The following is a 15935-nucleotide window of genomic DNA, read 5'->3' as shown; positions in this document are numbered from 1 at the left end:
GGAAGGGGTCATCGATTCATGCTGCTTGTGCCAAATTCTGACCTCCAATCAGCGCGGTGCAGCAGGAATCTGGGTCCATCTGACCAGGCGATTGTTTTTACGGTCTCTGTACTTATGTATAATGTAAACCAAGGTCCGGTCCGTGTCGTCAGTAGAGCAAAGTGGGATTGTTCCCAGGAGAAACCAAGGAGTCTTGTAGATATGAGACCTTTAGTTTCCAACTAATTGCATACGGCATGTTAATCGTCGTACTGTTTGTGTTCCCCCGCGCTTTGTAAGCGCTCTGCAAATAAAGATTATTATTATTATAAGTCCCTAATTGTTTGTTTTTCGTGGCAGACAGCCGGCAGGATGTAAATTTGGCTGATAAACCTTGAATAATAATTGCAACTGCATGTGACTACAGAAGTACAATGTGATCGTTCCCAGCAGGTGAAAACACGTAATCCTGTAGATATGATACATGTAATGGCTACAAGAATACATGATGGTACAGCAGCTTGGGAACCTCTCGGGCTCTTCGTCAGGCTATGATGGAATAGATCTGAAGAGGCATGAATAGTTATACACACTTATAACATACATATGACAAGGCACAGACATGGAGATTGTATGTATACACACACACACACACACACACACACACACACGACAAGGCACAGACATGGATGTGATTGGTTGGCACTTTAAAGGAATTCTACAACACGGACACTGATAAGGGAGTGATGGTTTTATGGTCCCTGAATTACTGTTGTTGGGGGGCAGGGGTTGTCCAATGTTGTGTACCTGATCCGGTGCAGTAAATGTCCTGTTGGGGGTCTTTATGTTGGAGAAACAGGGCAAAAACTGAAAGCAAGGATGAGATCTCATCGCCACACAATTAAACAGAGGAGGACAGAATCACCTGCGGCCGAGCACTTCTCTAACCATGGACATGACATAGGAGATCTGAGAGTTATGATATTGAAGGGCGGTTTCATGTCACAAAGCCACAGAAGAATTTGGAAATATACATTTACAACAACTTTTGACACGTTCAATAGAGGATTGAATTATTGCCAAGGTTTTATGGGTGAATGGGAGGTGTGAGACATCTATAACACAGATAAGACTGCTGGCCTGGTGACCCCCCCCCCCCCCCCCCCCAACAGTAATTCAGGGACCATAAAACTTTCACTCCGCTATCAGTGCCTAGACAAAAAAAGGTTTGTTTGCTGTTGCAGAATTCCTTTTAAGTGCGAACCAATCCCATCCATATCTGTGCCTTGTCATAAGTATGTATGTTATAAGTGTGTATAACTATTCATGCCTCTTCAGATCTATTCCATCATAGCCCGACGAAGAGGCCGAGAGGTCCCCTAGCTGCTGTACCATCATGTATTCTTGTAGCCATTACATGCATCATATCTACAGGATTACGTGTTTTCACCTGCTGGGAACGATCACATTGTACTTCTGTAGTCACATGCAGTTGCAATTATTATTCAAGGTTTATCGGCCAAATTTACATCCTGCCGGCTGTCTGCCACGAAAAACAAACAATTAGGGACTTATAATAATAATCTTTATTTGCAGAGCGCTTACAAAGCGCGGGGGAACACAAACAGTACGACGATTAACATGCCGTATGCAATTAGTTGGAAACAAACAGGCTGAGGGGGATACGGGAGGTTCCGGCTGCAGGTGATGAAGCACGGGGTAGCGCACAGAATACGACAAATTACATATGGTATAATTTTTTTATTTTTTAAACAAATGGGTTGGGGGTGATACAGGAGGTCCGGGGGCAGGAAATGTACACGATAGGCAAAGTGGAAAATGTGGGCAGCCATGAGGGCGGGCAGGGGATCATGTTGTCGGGGGGGGATTAGATCAGGAGATTTGGTGTGCTCTTTTTTTTTTTTTTTTTTTTTTTGAGGTACATTTTTAAGGCACGTCTGAAATTCTGTGGATCGGGGATTGTCCGGATGTTTTAGGGTAGAGCGTTCCAGAGGTCCGGCGTTGCTCTAGTTGCAGTCGTCGATTTGGGAATGGATGAGGTCGACCACAAGTGTCTTTAGCGTGGTTGTGGTGATTAGTGGACGGATTTTAGCAATATTCCTGAGGTACAGGGACATGTTCAGACCAGAGATTAGATGTGGGGGGTAAAGAAGAGGTCAGAATCCAATGTGACCCCCACCCCAAGGCAGCGGACCTGCTGTCTGGAAGTTATGATGGTACCAGACACTGATATGGAGATGTTGGGGGGAAGTTCGCTGTTTAAGGGCAGGAAGACGAGAGTCTGAGAAAAAGGGAGGACATAGTGTTAGAGACAGTCGGTGATGTTTTGGAGGAAGGGTGCAGAGATCTCAATGGAGGAGGTGTATACCTGGGTGCCATCAGCATAGAGATGATATTGGAGGCCAAATCTTTGGATGATTTGTCTGACTCGGGGCTGTGTAGATAGAAAAGAGGAGGGGGGCCGAGGACCGAGCCCTGGTGGACCCCAACAGTGAGGGGGAGCGGAGAGGAGATGGAACCAGCGATGGAGACACTGAAAGAGCGGTCAGATTGGTAGGAGGAGAGCCAGGAGAGAGCAGTGTCCTTTAAGCCAAAGAAGCATAGCGAGGAGGAGGCTCTGGTCGACCGTGTCAAACACAGCGGAGAGGTTGAGGAGGATCAGTAGGGAGTAGTCCCTTCTCAACTTTGCTGCCCTCAGGTAGTTTGATACTTTTGTGAGGGCGGTTTTGGTCAAGTGTATGGAGCAGAAGCTGGACTGGAGGGGTTCGAGGAGAGGGTTATCAGAAAGAAAGTGTGTGAGGCAGGAATAAACCAGGCGTTCTAATAGTTTGGATATGAAGGGGAGGCTTGAAATGGGTCAGTAGTTGACCGGGTTGGTCAGGTCAAAGGTCGGTTTCTTTAGCGGAGGGGATATGAGGGAGTGTTTAAATGGGTGGGGGGGATGCCAGAGGTCAGGGAGAGGTTGAAGATGGTGGCGAGGTGGGTAATGACAGTCGGGGAAAAGGAGCGGAGGAGGTGTGGGGGGAGAGGGTCGCAAGCGCAGGTGGTGGGGCGAGTGGAGGAGAGCACCCTGGAGACTTCATCCTCTGTGCTTGATTGTAATATTGATAGTGAGTGATGCATGCAGTGCTGAAGAGACCGGGTCGGGGCTAGCCTGCAGTGTCCAGTGATTTAGAACTATTTAAAGAGCTCAACACAACTTATATAACAAGCAGTTGCTCCAAATTCAACACAAAATGTCACTTTTAATAACTACTGTAGTCTCAGAATTATTTTACCCCTGAAGAGAATCCTTCATAAAAGCACACATTTGGAAATCGGGTGTTGTCTCAAGCACACCTGATGTAACTAATGAAGCCCTTGATTAGTTGTATCAGGTATGCTTGAGATAAAACACATCAAATACTTGGACTGGTGAGGGCTTTGACTGTGAATTATGATTGCATATTAAAATAAGACTAAGTTAAGAGAGCAGTCCAAAAAGTTATTGGACCTTCCAACAAGATCCCAAGCGTAGCTCAAAGTCCCCCAAGGCTTAGTTTCAGAAAAAGTTCTGGAGTCACTATCCTAGCTGACTGTAAATTTGACAAATAAACCTGTTTTGTTAAGTGGGGTAGGGGTAACTGTAATTGCAGCTGTATGTCTGTCCACCATTTCTTGCTGGCACCAAACTTGCATCTTTAGGCTGGGTTCATGCAGGGCGGGTTTTCTGCGGAGTTTCGCTGCGGCAAATCCGTCCGCGGCTGCTAATCCCAGAATTAGCCAGCCATGTGAGCGAGATTTGTCAAAACTCTTGTCCACACGAGGCGGACAATCCGTCGCGGCAAAGCTGGCATTAGCCGGCGCTACGGTGTGGATTCCCTGGACGCAGCATGTCCATTATTTTATTTTTTTTTTCGTTGCAGCCTCGCTCCTCTCTATGGGAGATTGAGCCGCAATGGAAAAGAATGCGGAGAAGACGCTTCAAAACCCGTGGCTCAGTGTCGTGGGTTTTGAAGCTGCGCTTATCCCGCAGAAATCTCGCGTTTTTTCGCTGCGGCAAAACCACAAGATTTCCGCGGTGAAACAGTCATGTGGGAACCCAGCATTATAGATGTGTCTCTAATGTACATGAACCAGTAAACGGAGGCTTATCTCTAAAGCAAGCATCACCAATAGAGCACCTTGTATAAAAGCATCTGACTCTGCTTGTTTCTCCAGTCTGCTCCATCAGGCTTCCAGGAAGAGAGTCCCGGTCTTCAGAGCCATTTACTCAAAGCATGGACCAAATCATCGATGAAGTTATTACTGTATTGTTGCCGCAACTGCAGGGAAAAAGCTTTGTTTTTTTTGGACACAGGTAAATATTTCCTATATATCACATTAAATGGACCAATCAGAAGGCACTAAGTGATGTGATGGGCATGCATACAAGGTGCAGGCATTATACACTCCTCAGCAGGGAAATTGCAACACCAAGTAGGAAAAGTATTGTAGTGTTTGAAGTGTATTCTATAAGTATTTCCAGATTAAAGTAACAAGGCTTGTTTTAAAGGGGCATCAAACCCGGAGCCCACCCCTACAAGAACCGACTATAAGAAGGATGCAGACAGTCTTGTTCCGGCATTGCACTATCATTCTTAATGGTTGAATAACCATAGAATAGCTGCTGGGTCTGTGTCCCCCTGTGCCTCCTCCTAAGGACAACTGAGGTGGGAGGAGTGGATGGAGCAACAGTCGGGGAAGTGCACAGTCTTCTATCTGTCTGTGTTACTCATAGACTTCTAAGGAGCATAGCATGCCAATGCTTGGCCATTGTTTCATACAGCTTCTCCCACTGCACCAGTCTTGAAAAGGAGGAACAGGGTTCCACCATTCTAATGATTGATGTCTCGCTGATCAGAGCCCCACCATCAAACCTTTATTAGCTGCTATGTGAAAAAACAACTTTAAAGGGGTTCTGTCAGCAAAATCCCCTCTCATCCTGCCCCCTCTCATCCTGCCCCCTATGTTTGTTCCCTCCCTTGTTTACCTGCCACAGGAGGGGTCATCTCCCATTGGCTCCTACACGCTGACGCTGACCTGGCCACATCTGACCTCTGACGTCCTCAGAGAGTGGTCGGTGAGTGCACAAGCGCGCCACAAAGGGGGACGCATGCGCACTCGCTGTTGACTCTCTGAGGACGTCAGAGGTTAGACACGGCCAGGCCAATCAGTGGTCTGTACTTGCCGTCCGGCAGTGGTTGAAGCAGTGGCAGAAGCTGGAACTTTGCCAGCTTCTGCACTGTGATAGAAAGGCTGCCGGAGGGACATCAGGAGAGCGGCAGGTTCCTGGTGAATGGCCCGGTAAGGCACAGGTGAGTATAACCTTTTTTTATTTTGTGGACAGAACCCCTTTAATGCTCTTGTGGATGAATGGACTGTAATTTCTACAAATACTTTCCAAAATCCCGTGAAAAGCCTTCCCAGCAGCGTGGGGGCTACTTTCACAGCATCAAAAACTGGAACCAACTCTACATTAGCGACATAATGAATGTGATAGACCGGTGTTCACATACTTGTGGCTACAGACTGGGAACCCTAGGTTGTATTCATGGCGGTGCTTTCTCCAAAATGGCTGCCGTGATGTTCGTTTAGGCTAGATCCCCACTGGGAGGCGTTGGTACGGTATGTTTTAAGCTGGCTTTACGCATTCGATATATAATGGCCGAACCTACTGATTCAGATAAGCATCATGTGACTGTATTTCAACTTGCCCGGTCCTTTTAGTTCTAGGATAGATAAGCCGGTACCTGAGGACTCTGGCAGTGGCTGGCTTACTTCTGCCCGCTATATAGAGGTTGGGAGAGGTACCAGTCAGCTGAATGAGCGTTTGGCCAACTGCTGGCTCATGTGTATGGCCAGCCTAATGGTGGCTTCAATAGGTCATCAAAGTGTACAAAGGACTGTGTGCTGTTATATAGAGAGTGTCCGATTCCACAATCACTAAATAATAATAATCTTTATTTGTATGGCGCCAACATATTCCACAGCGCTTTCAGGCATGGGATAAAGGCGAATAATGTGAGGTACAATCAGTTTGAAACAATTGGGGTGGGGGGTGATACAGGAGGTACAACGGGGGGCGAGGCATGGGGGAACACAGGCAGTAGGGGATTTCATGCGGAAATCCGTTATTAGAAAGCAAACGGGGTGGGGCGGTAAGGAAGTGCAGGGGTAGAGGTCGTATGTAATAGACAGGGTGAAACGTGTGGGGAGCCATAGGGGAGCGAGGGACTAGGTCAGGGGATTTAGTATGCCTCCCTGGAGAGGTGCGTTTTTAAGGCACGTCTGAAATTTCGTGCATGGGGAATTGTTCGGATGCCTTGGGGTAGAGCGTTCCAGAGGATGGGTGCAGCTCTGGTGAAGTCCTGGAGGCGAGTGTGTGAGGTTCGTATTAAATTAATTATTGGTCTCATTTACATGGGCCGACATACTTGTATAATTCGTTGACTAGTTGGGGGGCATGAGATTCTTTTCGGGGTATATGTTTGAAATTTACTCCCCAACACGCGATTATTGGTTGCCAAGTCCACTGATCACCCATAAGTACTTGTGAGCGGCCTTCAAGTGAAAACTCACTGCTCCGAGATGCTTGTAGCTCCGAATGTTTTGTTGAAGGCCAAACCAGCGGGAGACTACATCAGTTCGGTTGAGGATCACTCGCACGTATTTATCTGTTTTTGGGAACCAATGATTGTTAAGTGGGAGGGAAGAATGCTAAAAAAAATAGGTGGGAGCCAATCAGCGTCCGGTGGGAGGCACATGTTGGACAAGCACGCTCCCTACAAAGCTGTTTGCTAGTCATTAATGACACTTACCACCAGACAATGGTTGATCAATCAGTTTTTAGGTGAGATGAAACAAAGCGGCTTGAATGAGTTCTCACTTGTCACCTGCTTGGAAAACTTGCATGCATTCACTTTTATTGAGCGACTCTTCGGATGATGGCTGTCCATGTAAAGCCACCACTAATGCCTCACATGGGCGGTCAGCCCCTAACCCAGCGCACGACGTCTGATGAAGTCTTGAAGTATTCCTCAGGACAAAGCGAGTTTGTGCCGTTGTCTGTAGAGTCTGGCGAGCGCTTACAGATGCCGGATTAATTACAGTCTCTCCGTGTGTCCGCCGTTGGCAGCCGCTCATTGTAGATTCCATTTGGCACTTTCCTGAAACTGATCATCTCACGTTTGTTTCGCCTTCTTCACAGCTTCGGGGCCTTCACCAGCTTTGCTACTGCAGTAAGACTAAAAGAGAAGTATGGTCTGGAGCCCGCGCATCTGTTTGTGTCCGGAGCCTCTGCCCCTCACGTGAGTCTTACCCACAGCACTGAGATGCTTCACAAGTGGTCACTCCTGAAGGTTGAGGTGGTCCGATGGAGCCCACTGAGTTTTGGTTTTTGCTGTCTTTGAGGCAGTTTTTCTGTCCATGCACAACCCAAAGGGACCTTTTACACGGAACAGAATTGTCCGCAGGATGCAGCGCTAATGCAGATTTTGGCAATTTGTTTGGATCTTGTTGCGTTTCTAACTGCAAAATGTGTTCTGTGTGACGTTTTGTGGCATTTCTTGCTTTTTTTTTCTGCAGACTTTGGGCTTGTTTACACGAGCGTATATTGGTTGGGTTTTCACTCCCGGCCAATATAGGCTTCACTCTGAGCAATTTAAACCCCCCCCCCCCCCCTTCCTTCCCCTTCACCGACTCTCTGCTTCTCTCGTCCACTCTAGTGTTTGCAATGGGAGGGGGCGGAGTTAAGCTCCACCCCCTATCCCGCCCACTCCCATTGCAAACCGCTTGGAGGGGAGGAGAGAGGCAGAGAGCCGTTGAGTGGGAGGGAACTGCTTAGATGGACGCGTATATCAGCTGGCCGTGAAAACAATGTCCGATATACGCTCATGTAAATAAGCCCTTTAATTGCGGAATTTCATCTCCTCTATGTTAGAAATCGACAAGACCTCCGTAATTCCGCAGCAGAAACCTTTTCCATTGCGGAATTGAATCTTGCGGATTTTAACAGATGCGGAATTCGAACCCCATAGGAATGACCTTGTGACGCAGCAACGTCTGCACAGACTAAAAATGAAAAGTCACTAAAAAAAACTCTCTGCACCTTTTAGGCCAAATTTCTTCACTCCTCTATAAAGAAGTCTGAGCTAAATGATGGTGAATTTCTGAAGTGGGTAACTTCAGTGGGGGGAACACCTGCCGAAATTCTGGGGAACAAGGAGGCCCTGCAGCTCTTCCTGCCACCGCTGAAGGCTGATGTAATAGTTTTTGACAACTTTGTGTAAGTTCTTACAGTTTCTCCCAGAATTCCCTGTATAGTTGTTTGTTTGCTCCGCCCCCCTGTTTATACATGCGTCCGTCTCCGCTGCAGTGCAACAAACATGTTAAAGAAGCAACTTTGTAAATAATACTGATTAAAAAATCTCCTGCCGTTTTGTGTATACAGCTATCATGCAGACATTCACTACCAAAGTAATGGGACGCCTGAGCAAGAATCAAAAGTAGTATTTATTTCCATACGGTAATACTTAGTGGGGCTCCTATTGCCTTAATGACATGGGATACTCAGTGGTATTCTTTCTATTAGTGTCTGATACACTTCAGCTGGGATTTCCCTCCATTCATCCTGGAACTCATCTAGTGAGCTCTTTCAAAGCAGATGCACCGGCCGTCTACAATGGTGTAAGGAGCGTCATCATTGGACAGCTGAGCCATGGAAGAACGTTCTATGGAGCGATGAATCACTCTACTCCATCTTCACATCAGACAGACATACCTGCGTGTGGAGGACGCTTTTTGTGTGAGTTTTGTGCCAACAGTTATGTACGGCGGAGGGTCCGTTATGGTCGGGGAATGTGTTACGTGGCATGGCCTCGGTCCACTGGTTGTAATTACAAAGATAATGAACATGGAGGTGTACCCTGACATACTAGACAGTGATGTGCTGCAGACAATGTGGTAATACTCTGGGAATGGTCGGCCATACTGCCAACAAGACAACGCGCCTCGTCACAGATCCAGCACTGTTCTATGTTGGTTTGAGGATATGGATGTTCCTTGCATATGGACTGGCTGGACCCTACTGGGACGAATTGGAAGATTGGGTCAGGAAATATGGACAGCGTCCATCATCTTTGAGAGAACTCACCAAATATTTGCAGGGTGAATGAAGGGAAATACTAGCTCAAGTGTGTCAGACATTAGTAGAAAGTATGCCACAGAAAGTATCCGATATCATTGGGGCCAAAGGAGCCGCACTAAGTAGCAACATATGGAAATAAATACTACTTGTGATTGTCGCTCAGGGGTCCAATTACTGTTGGTAGGATAGTGTATGCGTCACCATGGTTACAGACTACGGAAAGGTTCCATATAGTCTCATCCTACAGTCATGTCTCTTTTCACTCTTTGACCTCTCTTCTTGATCACCTGTAGACAGTAGAAGACGACGGGGTAAATGGAAGTGTAGTAACCATGTAGTCCCCCGGACAGCGGGGTCGGACCTCGTACACGCTTGCTGTAGGCTGCATTCAGATGGCTTTGAACAGCTAGAGCGCCAAATCCGCACTATTTAGCTGCGTACTGGCTGGGGGGGGTCCGTTGTGGAAAGCCCTCCTTCGATATGCCATGTACGAAGGGGGTCTCGCACTGCAGCTCTGCTTGTTCAGATTGTAAAGCTGCTTCTATACATGAAGACCTGATGGATGTCAGATGCCCGACAGTCGTCCCATCGATAATCGTTACTGCGCTGTTACACAGGAAGGATGGCCGCTAGTGAATGGAGATTTAGCGCGCCGGGGTTCATTCCGCCCTGACCGCCTGCCTCCATTCACGGTAAGCAGGCGCTCGTTTACACGGGACGATTCATCACTCGTTATTCTGCATGCAGAACAAATCGTTCGGATTCTTGCTGGAATCTGATTATCGGTCCGTGTAAAAGCACCTTAAGTCGGTACAACACCCTGACGGGTAAGAGGACACCCAGGGCAAACAAGTAGGTATCTTGCATCAGCTCTGTGTGCCTACAGACCGGGTAAGGTTGGATAAGATAACTCTTCGATCGGTGATGGCGACTGTAAACCCAGCTGCCTTTATGGTCCGTCATACGGCCAAGTAGCCAGGCCTGACCGCGGGGCTCCTGACTCAAACCCGGGCATCATCTGAATCTACAATGTCATAGATGGGGTCTGGAGTCGTCCGGTTAGGTCACTCATCGATGTTATGGACACGTAAATACAGCCGGAATACCCTCTGGGATCTGATATTGGTGACCTATTCTAATGATTGGTAATCCCTATCAGATCAGTGAGATTCAACTCCCAACGATCAGCTAATTGAAGGGTCCGGCCCCCCCCATTGTTTACGAGACACAACCATTACAAAATGTTCGTCATGGCGTCTGGTAAAGGATTGATGTGAGTCAGCGCTCACCAGCGCCTCTTCAGTCGACTGACCAGGGGGGCGCCGGGAGTCGGACCTCCACCAATTTCTATCCTAATGTTATCTTATCAATATCCAAGTCCCAGAAAACCCCTTTAAGTCACATTGTTGCATCACACTTGACATTATTGGAGATCGCTCTTGTATCTGATGTCTCCTTAAATCACATTTTTGGACACTAATAGAACCTATCTCTTTTAGTCGCAGCTTTGATAAGCCCGCATCTCCTCCCCTGTCATGTAGTCTGACGTGTTTTGATGGAACAGAAGACATTCCCCATGACTTGGCTGGTAAGTTTCCATTTGCGGTTGACTACTGTATGTTAGTCTATACGGCTCCTGTGCAGACCGATGTGTCTCCATAGTTACAGACCCTAAACTTAACCCCGCGTAGTCTGATCCTGCCGTCATGCTATCTGTCCCCTACTTCTTGCTAAGCTTGGGAATGTAAGGCTCCTTTTACACCTCCGGATCTGGACCTTGTAACGAGTGCCGATTAAAGGGATCTGCACTCGCCTGACTGGTCTTCTACAAAAGCCAATTCAGACCCTGTAGGGAACAATTGTTCGTTCAGCCCTCCTAGTTTCATTATCGTGGTCCCCCATCTGCGGATGTGCCGCTTGAAAGATGCGATCACTCTACGAACTAATGTTTTTCTCGTTTGTCAGGCGATCAGCAACACCTTCACACGGCTCGATGATTGAGCAGACCAACGGTCTTCCCCAATTGGACTGTGTAAAAGGGCCCTAACTAAGAAGTACGGAGTCTTAGAGTGGCTGCACTTTTTAAAAACTGCTGCCATGTCTAAAGTTTTGATCCGTGGCTGTTGAGACTCTCGCTGATCGCTCAAATTAGGGTGGGCGGCGCTCGTGCAACTGCTATCCCCATTCAAGCAAGTACCTGCAATACCTGGTGCAGCTCATATTTTTTCTTGGGGGGGGAGGGGTAATTTCATGCAGCCCCTTTAAATGCCAGTATTTGTATATTTTACAAGCCCAGGATCCTCCGCTGAGATCTATTATCGCGCTTCTTTCTTTCTTGTGCTTTTGTCTACAGCTTGGCAGGAGCTCACAAGTGGAGACTTCAATATCCACAAGATGCCAGGAGGACATTTCTACCTGAAGGACCCAAAAAATGAGAAGTCATTGGTGACCTATATATCGAAATATTTAGAAACAACAGAAAGTGATTATTTCTAATGTTTATTTTCAGTGCAAAAGTGGAAATCTGCTACTATCCTGTTTCCCTGAAAATAAGACATAGCATGATTTTACAGAATTTTTGAGGATGCAAAATGATTTTTCAGGCTTTTTGAGGATGCTTGAAATATAAGCCCTACTCCAAAATTAAGCCCTGCTAACAGTTAATTAAAAAAGTCAATTTAAATAGTGTCCAGGCAGCTATACATGTATGTAACAAAAATTATTATAAGACACGGTCTTATTTTTGGGGAAACACTGTATATTCTATATCTGCAGCCCCGACTGATATGCTGAATAGCAAATCTGTGTCAGAGTAGTTCCCCATGTGCGGCCGGGGATTCTGTCGCAGACACGGTTGGAAATATGGGGGGGGGGGGGGGGAGCGCTGTGGGCGGTGCTTTTTCTTCCGTCCCAAAACCGGGCAGCTGGGTGGAAAAGGAGCGGATCGCATTGTAATCAGTAGGATCCGTCCAGAGATGGAAACAATTGGGCCGCGTGGATTTCCCTTTTCTGCTCCCCAAATGGAGCAGGAAAGCGGAGCTCCCAGCCAGGTGTGAAAGCGCCCTTAGGCCACGTTTACACAGGTGATTTGCAGCTGAGCATGACATAATCTAGGTTCTCAGACCAGTTATTGCACTTGCCAAACTGCATTTTTTTTTTTTTTTTTTACCATATGCGGTTCATAGGGAATAATAGTCACTACTGCCCAAAAGTGGGTTATTGTCCTGTGCCTCGCCCAACACACAAGTGGCATAAGGGAAATCCCCCGTGTAACGCCCCCTCAGTGTAGTGTTAGGTTGCTCGCTGGTCTCTACGGTTTGTATTGTGGAGCATTGTATATACCACCCTCCCCCTAGAAGCTCGTAGTGGAGACTCCCTGCATCTTATCGCATGCACTGGCACAGGCCACCATTGGTCTTGGGTCCCGTAATGCAGCCGCAGCTTGGAGCATTCTCACCGTTGTGGCTTTCAGCTCCATTTTAGCCATAGATCTTTCCAAAAATTGCCGCACACAATGCTTTACTTGCAAAATTTGCACAGAAGTTCTGCAACTCCATATCGTACAGCAGCGGGGACCGGGATAGAAGGCGAAAAAAAGAAGGGCTGAGTCTTTGTGGAGTTTCCCATCAGTGGGCTCAGATTGTTGCTGGGATTTTACTGTGGATTTCATTTGTTTCCTTAACATTTTGGAAAGTTCCAGTGTGATGTCCCCCACCCCGTGTGCGAGTCTGGTCTGAGGAACGGTTTCCTAAAAATCCCAACCCCGGATCCACAATTCACCCCATACAGCGGCACCAAGGCAGGAAACAGAAGTGTAAGGATCTGAGCGGCCGTGAGACGTTGGGAGGTGAAGATGACTTGGTCAGAGCATTTCCGGATCGGGGGGGTTTTCAGAGTATGCCGTTGGCAGTTCATCCGTTCACGGCTAAGGCTGGGGTCACACGGGACTGAAATCCAGTGGAATGACTGCATGAAGATACCGTGAGGTTTTCATGGGAGACATGCAGTTTACAAACCCGCAGCCTTTCACCACCGATTTTGAAGCAGCTTCCCCACCTGTATTCTGCTGCGGCCATCTACCCCCATAGAGAGGAGAGCGGAAACAGGGAAAGAATTGGCATGCCATAGCTTTGAATTCCACGTGGCGTATTAGTGCGGATTGGCCGCAGCATGTGGACAAGATTTTTGTAAATCTCATCCACTTTGCTGGCTGGTCCCAAAATAAAAAACCATGGGGAAAAAGGCTGCATGGAAATTCCACAGCTATTACGCCCCGTGTGACCCCCAGCCTAAAGGCAAGCTCCCTCCACGGTCATCAGGTGAGATCTCTTTCGTTGGGTTTTAAAGGCAAAGTTTTTGCAGGATAGGTCACTAAGTGTTTCCTTAACCCTCCCCCTTATCCAGGCTTAAACACAAATTAGGGAGAGCGCCATATCCATGGAAAAAAGATAATAAATACTATCGGTAATCCTACTTACCGGGTGTCAGGCAGAGCAACAAAAACTTGTGTCCCGCCTACACCTGGAATCCAAGTTCGCCTTCAGGAGTTTCTTTAGTGTGGGGCCTTCCGTAATATCCAAAAAGACATAGATCTGTGCATCGGATATTACACATCCATGTCTTTCTGGAGAGCAGCAGCACAAAATGTGCCCCAAAGTTCTTCCAAACAAACAATGGGGATAATATGATCTAGAAACAACCAGAAAAAAATGTTTCAGCTGCGCTTCAATACCGACCCTTAGAGGTATATGGGGAATAAGCTACTAGAAACACGTTAATAGTAAGCTAAGTTTTATTCCCCAAAAAACATACATCCAGAGAAAGATAAAAATGGGTTCAGAGAAATAAGCAATGCGTGACGCCTTTATCAAGGCTTGCTAAAGGCGTCAGTTGACGCAGAAACACGTTGCTTATTTCTCTAAACCCATTTTTATCTTTATCTGGATGTATATGTTTTTTGGGGAATAAAACAGCTTACTATTAACATGTGTTTCTAGTAGCTTATTCCCCATATACCTTTAAGGGTCGGTATTGAAGCGCAGCTGAAAATTTTTTTCCGGTTGTTTCTTTATCCAGGCTTGGGATTAGGTATGATCCTACATGGCTTCAAGGAAAGACAGCTAGAGACTTGCAGCAGGCTCATGGGCACCCAAGACTAATTGATGTGTGTGCAACCTTCCATTCAGGTGGTATGGATGCATCTCTAGTAACAGGTATGTGCTGGTGGATCATATAGTCCATGCTACAGAGCCATTGTGTCCTGGGCCACATTACTGGCCCACTTTCCACTAAAACCCCAGTTTCGCACATTTTGTTTGTTACACGCTGACCTCCTATCCAAACCCTTCAAGGCCGAAGATCCTCCACTTCTGAACCAAGCAGCCTTCTGCCAGAGACAATCAGGGGTCCTTGGTTGAAGTTTAATGGAAGCCAAAAGGCACTAGAATACATTTTCCATGTGCTGTCCAAGACAGACGGCACTCTAACCCAGAGCAGTCACTGTGGCCAAATATCCAGAGTGCCCAGTTTGGGTAAGAAAGGCGGTATCTGTGGCTTGTCAAAATAGTATCGTTTTCTACTTAACATATGTGACCGGTCTGCCAGCGGCCTCAGCTTTGTTGGGACGGCGGTGGGACGCTTTACTACTCACAAGTGTTGTGCCTTGACAAGAACAGGCAAGTGAGCTTAAGGCCGCTTCCACATGGGCGACACCAATATTGCATCTGGGCGATATCGCTGCACTTTCTCATGGCAATATTGCAATTGTGTTGCTATAGAGTCCCATGTGGTGCTACAGAAGTGAACACAAAATATAAAACACTACTCAGAAAATAAACCCTAGCTGCAGTCCCCCCCCTCCCCTCCTCCTCCTCCCACTGGCATCTCTGCCACTTGTCTCCTCTTCACCTCTATCACTTGTCTAGTCTTTTGCCAGCCCTTCAAGGATTAGAGGATCTAAATCCTTGCCTCCGGGAAGGGCTGGCTGTGATTGGGTCCCAAGCACTGTAGCTCAGCCAATCACAGCCAGCCCTTGCTGGAGGCAGGGTATTTGATCCTTCAATCCAGGAAGGGCTGGCAGAAGACTAAAGACAAGTGCCGGAGGTGAAGAGACGTGCGCCAGAGATGGCAGCGCCTCTTAGGTGATGTATTATTTTTTGTGCTTTTACTGTAGTTAGAGCTTTAGGGCTTTTCCTGTAAGGTTTCCTACTGTAAGAGTTGCATCCCCCAAAGACTTGGGCTTTAATAAGAGAATATTATATATTAGTTATAGCACATGCTGCAATGTTGTAGTCTCCCCTGCTACAAAGCATCGCTCATGTGGAGGAGCCCATAGGAAGGGCTGGGCTCTACATACATGCGATTTGTAGCGCTGTCGCATCACGAGAAAAATCACGCTATAAAGGCGCCTGTGTGGAGGCGGCCTAAACCTGAGGCAAAGCAGCACATTTGTGGTGTTACATATTGGAGCTCCTCGGCTTTTGCATGAATGTGCCAAAATACACAAATGTTAAAAATAAAAAAAAAATTAAAGAAAAAGGCATCTTTTTTGGCAAACTCAGCTTAAAGGGGTTAAAGGGGTTGTCCTACTGTGCAAAATGGCTCTATACATCTTCTGTATGGCATAATTACAAAGCACACATTATATTACAAAGTGCTCTGTAATGGCCATACAGAAGTATATAGAGCCATTTTGCACAGTGGGACAACCCCTTTAAGTGTTTCTAAGGTGCACCTCTGACATCGCAGTGTGATCTGCACCATGCGTCCT

At 47.0% G+C, this 15935-nt stretch overlaps 1 protein-coding gene across 4 annotated transcripts in view; it reads left to right on the top strand.

Annotated features, from left to right (window-relative positions):
- Positions 1-15935, top strand: part of OLAH (oleoyl-ACP hydrolase) — a 39119-nt gene that overhangs the window by 12387 nt on the left and 10797 nt on the right. For 3 of the 4 annotated variants that reach the window (XM_066585606.1, XM_066585607.1, XM_066585605.1), the window contains 5 exons: positions 4201-4339; positions 7229-7328; positions 8136-8305; positions 10666-10754; positions 11520-13902. In XM_066585606.1, the coding sequence (XP_066441703.1) occupies positions 4201-4339; positions 7229-7328; positions 8136-8305; positions 10666-10754; positions 11520-11662 (641 nt within the window). In that variant the 3' untranslated portion in view covers positions 11663-13902. Of the gene's footprint in view, positions 1-4200; positions 4340-7228; positions 7329-8135; positions 8306-10665; positions 10755-11519; positions 13903-15935 lie in introns of those variants that run through there. The other variant, XM_066585608.1, reaches the window with a different exon arrangement.

This window comes from Eleutherodactylus coqui, chromosome 12 (assembly GCF_035609145.1).
Source record: "Eleutherodactylus coqui strain aEleCoq1 chromosome 12, aEleCoq1.hap1, whole genome shotgun sequence".
In the NCBI taxonomy this organism is placed as follows: domain Eukaryota; kingdom Metazoa; phylum Chordata; class Amphibia; order Anura; family Eleutherodactylidae; genus Eleutherodactylus; species Eleutherodactylus coqui.
Note: the sequence above shows the minus strand (reverse complement) of the source record. Positions and strands in the feature narration are given on the sequence as shown.